Genomic DNA, 16,555 nt, shown 5'->3' with positions numbered 1-16,555 from the left:
TTCAATTCATTGTCTGGAATTGAGCTTCCTTAAAGTTCCAAAAACCAAACTATAGTTTAAGTTATCTCCGTGCAAGTTAGAGGTTAGTAAAGCTGGAAGACATCTTAGGAGATACCTCTCTTAGAAGATAACTGTCGACCAGCCTCCTCATTTAATAGCCAGGGAAACTGCAGAAACCCTAACTCAAAATGGTTGTTATTTCAAATGCACAAAACTGTTTTCGTTTATTGCTATTATTTTTCTGAGATTTTTCTGGTGATTTTCTAAATTAAAAACAAAAAACTCATTAATTTGTCTTTTTCTGAAAATCTTAGTCCTTACCAAAAGAGAGAGCTGTTTGATCCATAAATTCATTGAGTTGTTTAAAGTAAAATGGTCACACAACAATAAATAATATATGTACATGTTCAAAGAGACATTAGGAAAGAACGTTCCAAACATTAGAACGAGGAAACCAAGGTGCAGGCTTTGAAGACAACTTTCCTATATTTTTCACAATAATAATAGTTAATATTGAGTGATTGCTATGTGCCTGTTATATTCTAATTACTTTCACACTCATTTTGCCATTTGACCAACTAAGAAGTAGGGTACCTATTACTGACTCCTTTTATAAGATGGGAAACTAAGACACAATGAGGCTAAATAACTCCCAAGGTCACGCAACTTTTAGGTAGTAGTACCCATGGAGGTACTATGGTTCCAGAATGTTTTTTAACCTCTATATGACAAAAGTCACCCCTCAAATCTCGTTAGTATAGTATTGTCTACAATGAGTAAAGTAAAATCTGATTTGCTTTGCTTTTCATCTGTTACATTTGTGTTTTGCTAGTAAGAATCCATGGAGTCTAAAGAGCATTCCTTCTTAAAATTCAAAGGTGTTGAACCACTTCACTGGGTTCTGTTTAGTTTCTCAAAAATAGTAAAGAGGGGCGCCTGGGTGGCTCAGTCGGTTGGGCCTCCGACCTCAGCTCAGGTCAGATCTCACGGTCGTGGGTTCGAGCCCCACATCAGGTTCTGTACTGACAGCTAGGTCAGAGCCTGGAGCCTGCTTCCAGTTCTGTGTCTCCTCTATCTGCCCCTCCCCCTCTCATGCTCTGTCTCTCTCTGTGTCAAAAATAAACATTAAAAAAATTTTTTTTTAAATAGTAAAGACATTTTTGGCTCTGTAGTGCCAAATCCTATGAAGGTATGGTTTCCTTGGTAGTCACATGTGCTTTGATGTCACACTAAGATCACCTCCCACAGGTTGTTACTATGGATAAGCAATTTCTTTCCTCTATACGTTAATCTTCATAGTGTCCCGTCATCTTGTACCCCTAGCTCACCATGACCAACTCTTCACAGATATACAGCTTCTGCTTTTGTAATCAATACTTTAAGTTTAATTCATTTCTTTTTCAAAGTAACTTTGTAAACTGGAGGTATACGCATGGCCGTGTTTTCTGACCTGTTTATTTCTTTTGGTGGTTGTCCAGTTGGAACTTCTGTTCCCTGGGCAGGTTCATTTTAGCCTCCACCTTTACTTTAAAAAAGTAGAGGATCTTAATTAAGATGTTGTTGATGATGATGGTGACGACTTTCCTTTTTATGCAATTTTTGTCTCTCTGACTGCCTTAAAGTCCTGTGGCAAAGCATCGCAATTTCTCTGCAGGTGTCAGAAGACCTGGAGAAATGGATCTGAAATGGACTTTTGGAAAATACAGCAAGGCTTCGGTGCCGTTTCAAAGAGGTGCCGCAAGATGGCAGTGTAGGGGAAAGGCAAAAAGCGGCGTGTCCGAAGCCTCTCTTGACTGACAGACGCGCCGGCGAGTAGCGGAAGAGGAAGCGACCACGTGGGGTGCTCTACGGTGGCCGAGAGAATGCCGCGGCTGTGTTGGTAACGAGGCAAGAAGCACGGCCGGGAGGTGCAGGGAGCTTCGTTTCTCTAGTCTAGCTCCCGGAGTCTCGAGGAGGGTGCCCCGGCAGCCGTCACCATGGTGAAGGAACAGTTCCGAGAGACGGATGTGGCTAAGAAAATGTAAGGAGGGGCAAGAACGGCCAAAGGACGGAGAAATGAGGGGCAGAGGGGTGCGAGGTCAGGGGGCCTGGGTCTTGAGGAGTCGGAGATGAGGGTCAGTTGAGAGGGGAGGTCCAGGCATCAGCGGAAGGTGTGGGCAAAACTCAGAAGTATCAAAGCAGGCCAAAGAAATTGGTCAGGCAGAGGGCATTCCAGCGCCTGGAGGACTGCAGGCTGGAGGTGGCCCCTGGGCTTTGGGCGGAGAAGATGGGCTGGGACACGAGCCTTGGGCCTAAGCACGAGTCCTCTCGAGGTCAAACGATGACCCCTTTGTTTCGGCGAATTTTTTGCCACCGCAGCGTGGGAGCAATCTGGGGGCGAGGAGAGTGTCTAATTGTGGATTTACCGCAAAGCATCTAACACGGAGGCAATGCCAGCTAGAGAGCTATATGGGCGATGGGTGGCAGTCCCAGAAATGAGGCTGCTCTTCTGGGCCTTCTCCTTCAGAGCTTATTTATCAGGCCACTCCTTAGAGCTTCCAGTGAGAAAATGAACCGGTTGTTTTATGCAGCAGATGATGCTTACTGAAGAAAGTATCGTGTGCCAGACGGAGCGATAGGCATTAGAGACAGGGCCTAAATAAGACCTTACTGCCTCATCTAGTTGAAGAAGGTAGACACGTGAACCTTGGCAAGTACAGGGGTAGGGATAGGTGTTCTGAGGGTGCCTAATGAGAAAGCAGAAGGACGCCGACCAGATAAGGGAGGGGACCGAGGGAGAAAGGGGTGATGAGGAGGAAGCAGGAGATCTGAAGCTGTGTTCCAGAATCACCAGGCAGTAAGGAACCTTTGAAGCATTTTAAGTAGGAATTTTAATGTTTTATTTATTCTTGAGACAGAGCATGAGCGGTCAGGGGCAGAGAGAGAGGGAGACACAGAATCTGAAGCAGGCTCCAGGCTCTGAGCTAGCTGTCAGCACAGAGCCCAATGCGGGGTTCGAACCCACAAACGTGAGATCATGACCTGATCCGAAGTCGGACACTCAACCGACTGAGCCACCCAGGCGCCCCAAGTAGGAGAGTATCTTAATAAGAGTTCTCCTTCTGGAAGATCTCTTGATTCTCAGTGGGGGTGGAGGTGGGGACAGAGCAAGAGGAAGACCTTGAAGGCCACTGCGGGGGTCCAGGCAGGGGATAATGATGACGTGCATGACAGTGGTAGAGCCGTTGGAGTTGAGAGGAGTGGATTTCAGAGGGGTTAGAATGTAAAGTTGACAGGATTGTTAGGGATGAAGGAAGGGAGAAGTGAGACTGAAACACAGAATTTCTTGCTGGGCAGTTGTGTAGATGGTCGCCATGCATGGGAAACAAGTATCTTACTTGGAGGAATCCTAGAGAAAGTGGGCTTTCCATATTCACCTTAGCCCCAGTATCCACCCCAAACCCCACCCATATTCAGATGTAATCTGTTCTCACAAAGCAGGCTGCTAGCCTCTGTTAAGATGCAAATTAGGTATCTGAGACTTCTCTTTGGCACCAGTATTTAAATTCTCTACCAGAGTTCCCAAGCCCAACAAGACCTGACCCCGCCGACGCGCCCCCCTCCCCACACCTCGCTGATTTCCTCCTGTACCTTTAGTTTTGTGTGCTCCATCATACTGGCTTGGTTCATTTGGTTCTTGAGCGCTAAGCTTGTGCTGGCTCTGGAATCCTTGCCCTAGTTATTCTTTACTAAAAATGCTGGATCTCTGTCTTGTCTTACAGCTGGCTCGCTCTGGCTCAGAATTCAGTTTAAACGTCAGCTTTACAGAGGCTTCCTGACCCCACAACACAGTTTTCTCATGCTCTATCACTTCATATCAGTTTCGGTCTGCATCTATTCGCTTTTGTGTCTGTATTTGCTGATCTGTCTTGCCCACCCGGAGCTCACAGCTCCGTGTTGGCAGGGACCTTGTCTGTCTCATCTAATCTGTATTCTCAGCCCGGCACATAGTAAATACCCAGTTTGTGGGTCAGATGACTGGAGGAAGTGTTTTGCCCAAGATTTCAATATCATCCCCAAAAACCAGAGACCCGCCAGGGAGACAGAGTAAGGATGCAAAAGAAAAGGGCATTTATTATTATGGGCTTAGGCTGACCGGGCTCACAGACTTTACCCGCGCAGTGGATCCATGCTGAGAGCCCCGAACAAAGGGGGGGTAGAGCCTTTATGGGGTTTGGGAAGGGGGAGTTACAGGAAATTGTGACACAGGTATAGGGGTCCAATCATTAACCTCCGTCAGTATTGGCAGTAACTTTAACCATACACATTGTTACTTTTGGCGGGACCCAATCACAACATTTAGAGTATTGACCAATTACAGAGTGGGCCCACGACCCTGCCTTAGGGCATGACTAGCCTTAAGCAACAGGTGATTATCTTTAGGCCTGCCCTTAGAATTGTTAAGGGTGTTAGCTGGCCTTTCCTGATTGGGTGTTACAAGGGTGGTCCCTCCTGCCCTGAGCAATGTGTGCCCTTTTATTGTCTAATGATTCTGAGAAACCTACACCTAGGCCTACGAGGTCAGAGGGGAGACTTGAAGCCTGTCATGGAGTCAATTTGATTCAGACCTGCATCCTTACAGAAGAGATTTGGGAAAGAAAGTGTGGGGTTCTGTTTTAGATGCATTGAGTTTGAGGTGCCCGTACAGCTCAGAAGAGGCATCTATGCGTCTCCAGCTGAGTAATGGCAGCTGGCCATTAGGTGGAGGTTAGACATTAACATGTCCTCTAGTGACACATCACTCAAGAGGGATATGAAGAATAAAAAGAAGTGGAGAGTTACATCCCTAGGTGAGGAGAGATATTGTTTAAGGGATGGCGGTAGAAAAAGCAGTCACAAAAGAGACGTAAGAAGGAACAGGTGGCATGGGGCGGAGGCACTCAAAGAGTATGTGATGTCACCAAGGCCGAGAGAAGAAAATGTTTCAAGGTCAGGGGAAGACAGAGTTAACATCCAGCATTGCAGAGAGGTCAAATGAGAACATTTTTATAGGATTTAGCAGCAAGCAATCATTCAATAGTGAGAATGGGAACGATTTCAGTAGGATGAAGGGATGCTAACCAGGGGGAAATGGGAGAGATTTGAGTATATTTAAAAACAGAGCAGAGAGCCTATGGACAGTGGGAAGGGTGAGGTTGGTTGTGGCAGGTCACTCTGTGATACCCATTTTTGGTAAGTGTTTTAAGGTAATTGCTCCCTTTTCCTGTTGTTGTTTTTAATTAAGGAAGCTCAGTACGCTATGTGGGTTCGAACGCACTATCCCAAGATCAAGAGTCTCAGTGCTCTGTGGACCAAGCCAGACAGGCGCCCCAACTCCCATTTCTTTTTATTCTAGAAGCCACATCTGTTTTGGAATGAAGTCACCCGAGGAGATGCGCCAGCAGGCGCACATCCAGGTTGTGAGCAAGAACCTGTACAGCCAGGACAACAACCACGCCCCCTTGCCCTACGGAGTGCTGGACCACAGGATGGTGAGGCCCCGCCCCTTCCCACCTCCTTATGTGGTGCCATGTGCCCTTGAAACTGATGGCCTGCCACACTGGAGAAGCAAGAGCTTCTCTCCATCCCCCTTGTTTCCCTGGATCCCGCAGGGTCTCCAGCCCTCGGTCTGTCAGATGTGAATACGCAGCACCTTTCCAAGTGATCCCAACTCGGAGGCACCTGTACCTCCTTTCCTGCACTTGTCTCCATTAATGATTGCGTGTGCTTGTATCCAAAGGGGACAAGTGAGAAGGACCGTCCCTGCGAGACCTGCGGGAAGAACTTGGCTGATTGTCTGGGACACTACGGCTACATTGACTTGGAGTTGCCATGCTTCCACGTGGGCTACTTCCGAGCTGTCATCGGCATCTTACAGGTGGTGCAGAGGTGTCGTTTTCAGGGTGCAAACTTAACTACTGCTCGGGGACACTGGCATGAGCTTAGGAGCTATGAGTGGTCAGGAGTACATCTGGGGAGAATTTTTATATTATGTGATTATATAATATGTCTACATTTTATATTATATATTATATAACATTTATATTATTTAATACAATTCTATAATATAATATTGCTTCTTGCAGGAAGTTGCATAAGAATTCCTTTTTCTTGATTTTTTTGAGTAGGTTGTAGAGAAGCATAAAAAATAAGCATGGGCACCTGGGTGGCTCAGTCATTTAAGGGTCCAACTCTTGATCTCTGCTCAAGTCATGATCTCATGGTTTGTGGGTTCAAACCCCACATCGGGCTCCATGCTATCAGCATAGAGCCTGCTTGGAATTCTATTTCTCTCTGCTTCTCCCCTGCTTGCTCTGTCTCTCTCTCAAAATAAACTTAAAAAAAAATTTTTTTTAACATTTTATTTATTTTTGAGAGAAGAGAGAGAGATAGAGAGTGTGAGTGGAGGAGAAGTAGAGAGAGAGGGAGACACAGATTCCAAAGCAGGCTCCAGGCTCTGTGCTGACAGCTCAGAGCCTGATGGGGGCTTGACCCCACCAGCCGTGTTACCATGACCTGAACCTAAGTCAGATGCTTAACCGACTAAGCCACCAGGCACCCCATAAGTAACCTTTAAAAAAAAAATCATAGATCAAGCAGTACAGAACAGCACAAAACTTAAAAACCAGCAAAAATCCTGCCAGCCAGCTCTGACTGTATTCTGGTGAACATCAGCCACCTCTCTGTGCATATCTCTGGACATGCGGCTCCGTTTAAGTGTCCTGGGTGAGAGGTTAGGGTGACTTTTTTTTTGCCCCCCTCCCCCCTCAAAAAGGACTTTTTCATCTCTCATCCTTCCATCTGTTTGAATTTTTAAAAGATGATCTGTAAAACCTGCTGCCACATCATGCTGTCCCAGGAGGAGAAGAAGCAGTTTCTGGATTATCTGAAGAGACCTGGCCTGACCTACCTCCAGAAACGCGGACTGAAGAAGAAAATCTCTGATAAGTGCCGGAAGAAAACCATCTGCCATTACTGTGGTGCATTTAATGGTGAGGAATACACATAAAAGGCTTAGTGACAGTCCTTTCCATTCCCTCTGGTCCATTTAGCTTATTAGTTTTACAGAGTGTTGGGAAGTCAGGTTATTTTCTTGCACACTAGGCTTTTGTGCCTAGCAACGGATGCCCCGTGAGCAAATGCATGTTCAGTGATTACATTGACCACACTGCGGCCTCGGGCCAGCCTAAAGAAGTGTGTCGTTTTCTTTTTTTTTTTTTTTTTTATGTTTATTTTTGAGAGAGAGAGAGAGAGAGAGAGCATGAACAGGGGAGGGGCAGAGAGAGGGAGACACAGAATCCAAAGCAGGTTCTAGGCTCTGAGCTGTCAGCACAGAGCCCGACGTGGGGCTTGAACCTGTGAGAGCCGTGAGATCATGACCTGAGTCGGATGCTTAACTGACTGGGCCACCCAGGTGCCCCAAGTATATCATTTTCCCAACCTTAGTAAATAAATTTTCTCTTACAGGTACTGTAAAGAAATGTGGATTACTGAAGATAATTCATGAGAAATACAAGACCAACAAAAAAGTGGTGGATCCTGTCGTATCAAATTTCCTGCAGTCTTTTGAAACAGCCATCGAGCATAACAAAGAAGTAGAACCACTGCTGGGAAGGGCACAGGTGAGCCTGAAATCGCATGCCCCCCCCCCCCCCATCAACCCATCCTCACCCCCTCCCTGTTTTTGATAGACACGTCTTCCAAAATGAGAAGTCGTATTAAGTTAGCCCTCCAGGAATACTTCATGAAGAGTGTTTGTCCTACAGTATGTTTAATGTCTAATGTGGACTGATCGTGTAACTAACACACTTTTAATTGTGCAGGCAACACATCACAGTTTGATCATAAGAGATTGTTGAATCACGGCCGCATAGAGCATAAACCGAGAGAGTCCGTGTCTCACATGGGTACTGAGATCTGAGAAGCTGTAGGGAACTCCTCTTACTTTTCTTGGCACAGGCTTAACTAGTAGAACTTTATGAAGTCTCCTGTTCTGCCTCCCTATATTTCAATTAGTACTGAATCCACGTGGTACCATCTAGAACTGGTAGCATACAAAACTAACAAATTAGTTGAGTGGCTACTGAATACCAAACTCGGTCCGCATTATGGAGAGCGTCAGGAACGGCAAGACAGTGGGTCTGCTGTCACTGACCCCACCACTCAGATGTGTCACAAGCAAGTAGTCTGAAAAGATAACTGACATCCTGGGCCAGGGTGCTGACCTCATTTGAGTGGCAGAGACTGGAAAGACAGTGGGAAAGGAGGAGGCACATGTCACTTTGGGCTTGGTTGGGAAAGACCGAGGAAAGGTGCGGTTTGTTCTGGTGTTTAACCGTAAGTAGGCAGGGGTAGTGAGCTCAGCACGGCCAGGCAGCCATGGCTCAGCTGATTCTGAGGCTAAGGCTCTGAAAGACCAGAGATTGCTAATGAAGGCACCTTGCCTTTGGGGGCCCTGTTCCGTGCTCTTCACATGGATTGCCTCTTATTTAATCCTCAGTGGTGCTTGAGACAGCCCTGCCCAAGGTGACCAAGGGGACTCTAGCCACGGCAGCTAGAGTGCGAGAGAAAAGACACAAGTAAGAGCTCGGCGTAGAGCATGTCCTGCTCCGAGGAGCGTGGTGCCGTCCGAGGCTTCGAGGTGGCGAATGGTTCATGGTGAATAGGTGACAGAGTTGTAGGAGAGCCTGGCTGCTCCTCACAGACCCCATTACCAGGGAGATAGGGCAGCTCACAGGTTAAGAGGAAGCAGTCACGATCATATATCTGACAGAGGGCTCTCGTATCCAGGATATAGGAAACCACCCTTAAAAGTCAGTAAGAAAAATAACCTGACCTTTATTTATATTTATTTTGAGAGAGAGAGACGGTAAAAGACAGCAAGAGAGGAAGAGAGACAGAATCCCAAGCAGGCTCCACACTTCAGTGCAGAGCCCAGCGTGGGGCTTGAACTCACAAACCATGAGATCATGACCTGAGCTGAAATCAAGTCAGATGCTTAACTGCCTCAGGCACCCAGGTTCCCCTAAATACAACCTAGTTTTAAGCACTGGGAGCAACACTCGTATTGGCCTCTTCACAAAAGGATATGTTCCATTGCCATTAAACAAATGAACAATTGCTTGAGGTTATTAGTCATCAGGGAATCGCTACTCATAACTATACACAGAAAAATGAAAACGTACAAAAACTGAAAACCGCGTGCTTGCATGGATGTAAAGAGACTGGCACTCGCCTTGACAGTGTAAAAGAAACAGCAGTTTGATGATTTCTTACAAAGTTACACCTACACTTACCATACAATTCAGCAGTTTTAACCTTCCGTACATACCTGAGAGAAATGAGTGCATATGTCTGCAGAAATACCAGTACAAGAACGTTCCTTGTAACTTTATTAGTAAAAGCCACAATTGGAAACAGCCCACCTGTCAGCAGGAGCGAGGCAAATTGTCATCGATCCACACAATGGAATTCTGTGCCGTAATGACAGAAGTGAACTCATGACACACAACCTGGCCAAAGGTCAGAATGTGCGGAGAACGAGAATCTGTATACCAGAGAGTACACGGTGCATGTTCCGTGTAGATCAGGTCAACAGCAGGCCAGACTGATCTGTGGTGATTGACCTCAGGAGAGCAGTACCCCTGGGGTGAGAGCTTGGTGCTGACTGAGAAGAGGGACCAGGGTCCTGGGGCGCTTAGGTGGCTCAGGTGGTTAAGCGTCCAACTTCGGCTTAGGTCATGGTGCATGAGTTTGAGCCCCACACGGGGCTCTCTGCTGTCAGCGGAGAGCCTGCTTCAGATCCTCTGTCCCCCTGCCCCTCTTTGTCGCTGCGCCACTCGTGCTCACTCACACTCTCAAAAATAAATTTTTTTAAAGAAGTATCAAGAGGGGGCGCCTGGGTGGCTCAGTCAGTTAAGCCTCCGACTTTGGCTTAGGTCAGATCTCACATTCATGGGTTCGAGCCCCACATCAGGCTCTGTGCTGACAGCTAGCTCAGGGCCTGGAGCCTGCTTCCGGTTCTGTGTCTCCTTCTCTCTGCCTCTCCCCCTCTCATGCTCTGTCTCTCTCTGTATCAAAAATAAATAAAACGCTAAAAAAAATAAAAATTAAAAAAAAAGTATCAAGGTCCTTTAATGGAGAGGTAGATATGTAGTGTATCTTGATCTGAAGGTTAGTGTATGTTTGGTATATACATGTAAAAACATGTTAGTCTCTTTAGGATTGTGGAGTTTAGTATATGTGAATTACTGGGGGAACAGAGGGGATACAAGGAAAACAGACCCTGAGCCTGGTGGCGATAAAGGAGCCAGAGGCCAGAGTCCCTGCACGCAGTAAGAATGGACAGGGGTCGGCGATCAGCCACTGGGGTGATGGGTGGCCGCGTGCTTGCACAGATGTCTGGGAAATAGGAGTGTTCCTGGAAATGGGGAGAGAGCGTGTCGGCAACTGATCCAGGCAGAAATGTCTTCAAAGGCAGTAAGGGAAGCTGGTGCAGAGGAAGTGTGGGCGGGCTGAGGATGATGACCTTGCCCTCATACAGCCCTGAGAGAGGCACTCTCCAAGCTGGTGGCTGGGCAGAAAGCTTCCAGAAGCCTGATGAGCAGCCTTGCTCGTGAGCGTGAGGGGTGTCCAAGCTTTCCTGGAGGCAGCCTGACTTGCAGCATGCCCCTGCACTCACTCTGCTGCCCCTGGATCAGCATCCTTGATGCCCACCACTGCCCCCTGCCAGCTTTCTGCCCAGCATGGGTGACCTGGCTCTCCTTCACACATTCCCCATGGTAGGGAGTAGCCCAATTCTCCCATATGGCCTGGGAGGCATCTTGTTTGGAAAAGCCTCCTAAATGACTCAGCCCTGGAGGGAACCCCTCTCGTTTAAGAGTCTAGAGCATCAAACTTGGCTCTCTGGGCATTCCCCCACTGCCACCACCTCCCTGAGTATCTCTCTCTACCCCACTCTACCCAGATTAATGTCCTAGAGGTGGTTCAGGGTAGTGGTAAAGAGCTTTGGCTTTGGGGCCAGACCCACAATCAGCCCAGCTGTGCTGCTTGTTTATTCCATGACCTCAGACACGTGACCCAACCTGGACTTGAGTTTTCTCAACTCCAAACAGGGATTACAAGAGTGTCTGCTTTAGGGCTATTATGAGGAATAAGAGATGAATTCCAGATCAAGTACTTAGCAGAGTGCCTGGTGCACAGCAGGTGCTTAGACCGTGTTACCCCATTGTCGTAGTTAGCACCGCGACTGATGGTCTCATAATAATGACAGGGGTGCCCAGCGGCTCAGTCAGAAGAACGTGTGACTCTTGATCTCGGGATCATGAGTTCGAGCCCCACATTGGAGGTAGAAATTACTACAAATAAGCTTTAAAAATAAATAAATAAAAGCAATCTTCTCTAGTGCATCCATATGATTCAATTTATGATAATAAAATTATTTTTTTTAAATGACAGACGTGGTGACAATTAATGAGGTTTCTGTCCCTCCACGTGTAGGCTCAGACTCTATCCTTTAGACTTTACTCAGCCTGCTCTCTCCCCCTCTTTACCAAAGTCTCCCTTCCCTTGGCGTCTTCCCTGCAGCCCGGCACACCTCTGCTCTCTGGACCCTTTGACCTCACCCTTTCCTCAGCCACATGTCCATTGTCTGTGTCTCCTATAACACCTGTGTTCCATCTTCTGTTTCCACTGGCTTCTCCTTAAGTGTGGTCTGTAACAAGGTCTGTTTTTCCGAGGCCCTGTTTGATGCCATTCACAGTGCTCGGACAGTGGTGGGGCCTCCAGGGGTCCTCCGAGACCATCAGCTCGTCCTGCCTTTTTTTTTTTTTTTAAGTTTATTTGTCTTGAAAGTGTGTGTGCATTGGGGGAGGAGCATAGAGTGAAAGGGAGAGAGAGAGAGAATCCTGCACAAGCTCTGTGCTATCAGCGCAGAGCCCAACATGGGGCTCGATCTTACGAACCAAACCATGAGGTCATGACCTGAGCTGAATCAAGAGCCAGACACTTAATGGCTGAGTCACCCTGGCGCCCCTCGTCCTTGTTCTTAAACCAGCTGTGGAAGGAGGGAGGGGGCGAAACAGGAATTCACCCTTTCCCTGATTCTGAATGGCCCTTCCTCAGAGAGGACCCCTTAGTCACCAAGTGAACAAAGCATCATTGAGTTACCTTTTCCTTTTGTGGAGAAGGGTGTTGTGCAGACAGGTGAGTGTATTGCCCTGAAGCTCATTAATCTCAGGACCATCCACGTCCTGACATGTTTACCTACCCGTTTGATTTCCCGGGACATGGAACCCTGTATACCTTTATGTGTAGCGTGGTATCCTTGAGTTGATGGAGACCATAGAGCAGTGGCTCTTGACCTTTCCTGGGTCACAGACTTCTTTAGGAATGGAACTAAACCTCTGGACTCTGTCTCCAGAAGACTAGTGTATATCTACTCCCCATTTTTTGTTTCATTTTTAATTTGTTTTCATTTTTTAGACCATGCAAGCCAGGAGCAGGGGCAGAGGGGGAAAGAGGATTTTTTTGTGTTGCAGGAGAGAGAACCCTCAAGCAGGGGAGGGGGCAGAAGGAGAGAGAGAGAGAGAGAGAGAGAGAGAGGATCTTAAGTAGGCTCTATACTCGGCATGGAGCCTCACGTGGGGCTCCATCCCACAGCCCTGGGATCATGACCTGAGCTGAAATCATGAGTCAAGTTGGAGGCTCAACCAACTGAGCCACTGCAGGTGCCCCATCCAGTCCCAGTTTTAATGTAAATCCAGGGTTTGGTGGACCTGCAGTTAAGAGTTTGTCCATAGATGACATCAGTCTTGCTTCGCCACCAGGTAGGAATGCCTTCCACAGTGTCTCCGGCAGACTGAGCAACAAGCCGTGCTCCCTTCACCACCACCCCAGGCAGCCCACACTCCACCGGGGAGCCCTAGCTGTTGGGATATTCTGCCTTGGACCAAACAACCCTTCTTTGTCTTTCTAGTGGTCCCCAACTTCTGTTTGCTGGCAAATAACGATAAATCAGGCCCGTTTCCATGTGTCCCATGGGAGATATGTGACTTGCCAGTCCTTTTCTAGCATGACTCTGGTACGGCAGGTGACGTCCAGCCTTCATCCTGTTCCTAAAACTCTTCGCATTAGATTTCCTCTGACTGCTTCAGGTGGCCATGAGGTGCTCGTTGCTGGGGGACCCGGAAGCTGAGGAAGGGAACTCTGTGGCCAGGGACCAGACTGCAAAACTTCAGGCAGGAGTCCTCCCCAGCTCCACTGACATCTCCAGGGCAGGACTACAGAAACTTCCTCTTGCGAAACGTTTCTGCCAAACATTGCTCCCTGTTTCATTAAGTTATGCATACCAAGTTCTGGATGTAACATGTGTCCTCGGTCACACAATCTCTCATCCCAAGAAAATGTGATAAGCGGCAATAAGACACAAGCTGACCATTCTTAACTTTCGTCTTTGGGTATCTCTGATCATTTGTAGAGTTCTTCTATCATGAGTAAATTGTTGTAGCATAGCACGTCTATTAAATGAAGTTAATACGAAGGCAATGTAAGTTTACTGCAGAAAATTTAAATGTAAATGAAGAAGTAAATTATAATTCAAATTCACTTGTAGACAGTACTGTTACATCTTGCTAAATGTACATTTCCTCTTTTCTGTGCGGATGTACAGAGACACAATGAGACCATATTATACACAACACTCCATTCATTTACCCATGTTTTATGAACACCTGTCATGACTGTAGCTACATTTCTGTAATGTCTTTTTTTTAATCGTTTCATGATTACTCTCAGATGGATATACCATGATTTTGTCTGACCAGCAACCTATCAGGCAGTCTCAAACTCTTCACTATTAACGGCTTTAGTGAACATCCCTATAGCCACATCTTTGTGTTGATTTTTAAAGTCACACCCTTTGGAATAATTATGAGAAGTGGAATTACTGGCTTTAAATAATTGGAATGAAAGGTGTACCCATCTTTAGGGCTCTGCCAACATAGTGTGTTACCAACAGAAATCTCTGTGTTAGTACTTACTCTGAGTTAAGTGGTGGGTCGGGTAGAGCGCACGGAGAAGGAAGCCCTTGCCCAAGCTGTGGGAAGTTAACGTGTATCTCCATTCTTCCTTTCCCGTTCTCCATAGGAAAACTTGAATCCCTTAGTAGTTCTGAATTTATTTAAACGAATCCCAGCTGAAGATGTCCCTCTACTCCTGATGAACCCAGAAGCTGGAAAGCCCTCTGATTTGATCCTCACACGACTTTTAGTGCCCCCTTTGTGCATCAGACCCTCCGTCGTTAGTGATTTGAAGTCTGGCACCAATGAAGATGATCTGACGATGAAACTGACAGAAATCATTTTCCTAAATGATGTCATTAAAAAGGTCGGTATTTCCAAGCCCCAGGTTTAGGAGTGTATCTATGCAAACTCTTGTCATCAAGAAAAGTCAGACTGACCCAGGATCTTTTTTTTTTTTTCCTGCTCATTTTTAGCATCGCATATCAGGAGCGAAGACCCAGATGATCATGGAAGACTGGGATTTCCTCCAGCTACAGTGTGCCCTCTACATTAACAGCGAGCTCTCGGGCATCCCCCTCAACATGGCGCCCAAGAAATGGACCAGAGGCTTTGTCCAGCGCCTAAAGGGAAAACAGGGTACGTGTCCAACAAGATGTGCAGGAGATAGTCTTTGGCTTTTGTTACCCTTTTTTTTGGAGTGTGTCCAGTGTATCTAGTTGAAGTCACAGAATTTTCTTGTTTGTGGTCATACTGTATTCTCAAACAGCACACATTTGTGCCACACAGACCTATGACCTATTCTTATTGACTTAGGTCGATTTAGGGGCAACCTTTCAGGAAAGAGAGTGGATTTTTCTGGCCGAACAGTCATCTCACCTGACCCCAACCTCAGGATTGATGAAGTTGCTGTGCCGGTCCACGTGGCCAAAATTCTTACTTTTCCTGAGAAGGTAGGTCCGATTCGGCCACCCAAGTCTATGTTTTAATTCCCGTCTTTTACATTATATTTTGAGATTCCAAAGGTAGATAGTTGGAAAATCCCCAGGTGTGTGTGAGTATGCGTCATCTCCCAGTTTCATGCATGTACCACCTCACGTAGCGGCTGCAACCTACACAAACACACATGTGTCTGTCTTGGTGCATATATGTTCACGTTTAGATTAGACATCTCTTCTGCAGCTTCTTCAAGTAGTATGGTCTTTGACCTCTTACTGTGTCCTCTTGTTTTAAAGTAACTAAGTGATAGGGGTTCCTGGGTGGCTCAGTTGGTTAAGTAGCCAACTTCGACTCAGGTCATCTGGCGGTTCATGGGTTCGACCCAATGGCAGGCTCTGTGCTGACAGCCTGCTTCAGATTCTGTGTCTCCCTCTCTTTCTGCCCCTCCCCTGCTTGTACTGCCTCTCTCTCAAAAATAAATGAAAATTTAAAAAAATAATAAAGTAAATGATAAACACCACGCACAGTAATTTCCTTGGGATAGATTATTATTTTTAAAGCCTTAACAGCCATTGGGTCAAGTATCTGGGGTCTTTTAATTGACGCATAGCCAGAAAGGCTGTCCCCCTTTACACTTAACTCATACCCATTGTGAATATAAAATGGCCTTGACAGTAACTGGCGTACAGAAAATTCAAGTTCTAGAAACAGGAAGGTATTGGCTTTGGGTTTGCTTTTGAGATTCATAAACAGCCCAGATCATGGAAGCTTCTGGTAAAGCTTGTATAAAGTATTCTCATTGATTTAGCAATGTTCCAAAGTTTCCTTCCCTGAGATGGTGTTCCAGGAGACTATTACCCAAAAGGTTGTGAGACACGATGCTTCAGACCAGGGTCTAACCATGCTGGTGCCACAGCTTTTAAACCTCAGGAGCCCACAGTAAATCATTGGTGGTGAAGTTGCCAACTGTACATAGAATGTGCTAGAAGGTCCCTACAGCTAAGTTCAGCCCACTCATTTTACAAATGGGGAAACCAAAGGCCAGAAAGGACTTGGCCATTTCACCCTGCCAGTGGTGAGTTGGGACTGGAATCCAGGTTCCTATGTGCCACTCCGCTGTTGTCTTTAAACCCAACACCCTAGGCAGCGGGAGATAAACAAGCTGCCTCTCTTTCTCCGGGAGTCACCCCAGGGAAGTAAAGACTGAGACGCAGTTCGGTATAGCATGCTAGCTTACAGAAATCTAACAGCCTCTCCTTGTGTCTTCTATCACTGTTGTGCAGGTGAACAAAGCAAATATCAACTTTTTGAGGAAACTGGTTCGAAATGGCCCTGAAGTTCACCCAGGAGCCAATTTCATTCAGCAGAGACACACGCAGATGAAAAGGTAATGCTGTCTCAAGCTAGTTGTATGCAACGACCTTCTCTTGACGGAGGTCACCATACTCAGCCACCAAGTCCGAAATCCAGCATGTGACGTTTTAGCCTGTGGAAAATACCATTTAGATTGGAGTGAGCCTTTTGCTGTGCTTGCTCGTTGCATGTACACAAGATGTCTGTTTGTTCCCTCGCGTTTACTG

General features: G+C 46.6%; 1 protein-coding gene across 1 annotated transcript in view; it reads left to right on the top strand.

Annotated features, from left to right (window-relative positions):
- The first annotated feature begins 1,851 nt into the window (after positions 1–1,851).
- The window catches only part of POLR3A (RNA polymerase III subunit A), a 50,208-nt gene continuing 35,504 nt past the window's right edge, over positions 1,852–16,555 (top strand). Inside the window, exons 1-9 of the mRNA XM_029932015.1 lie at positions 1,852–2,020; positions 5,375–5,510; positions 5,759–5,896; positions 6,839–7,010; positions 7,486–7,640; positions 14,164–14,403; positions 14,513–14,675; positions 14,853–14,989; positions 16,259–16,362. Of these exons, the coding sequence (XP_029787875.1) occupies positions 1,977–2,020; positions 5,375–5,510; positions 5,759–5,896; positions 6,839–7,010; positions 7,486–7,640; positions 14,164–14,403; positions 14,513–14,675; positions 14,853–14,989; positions 16,259–16,362 (1,289 nt within the window). The 5' untranslated portion in view covers positions 1,852–1,976. The remainder of the gene's footprint in view (positions 2,021–5,374; positions 5,511–5,758; positions 5,897–6,838; positions 7,011–7,485; positions 7,641–14,163; positions 14,404–14,512; positions 14,676–14,852; positions 14,990–16,258; positions 16,363–16,555) is intronic.

The sequence above is a fragment of the Suricata suricatta genome, chromosome 2 (assembly GCF_006229205.1).
Source record: "Suricata suricatta isolate VVHF042 chromosome 2, meerkat_22Aug2017_6uvM2_HiC, whole genome shotgun sequence".
NCBI lineage: Eukaryota > Metazoa > Chordata > Mammalia > Carnivora > Herpestidae > Suricata > Suricata suricatta.
The sequence above is the reverse complement of the archived record's forward strand: the minus strand, read 5'-3'. Positions and strand labels throughout refer to the sequence as shown.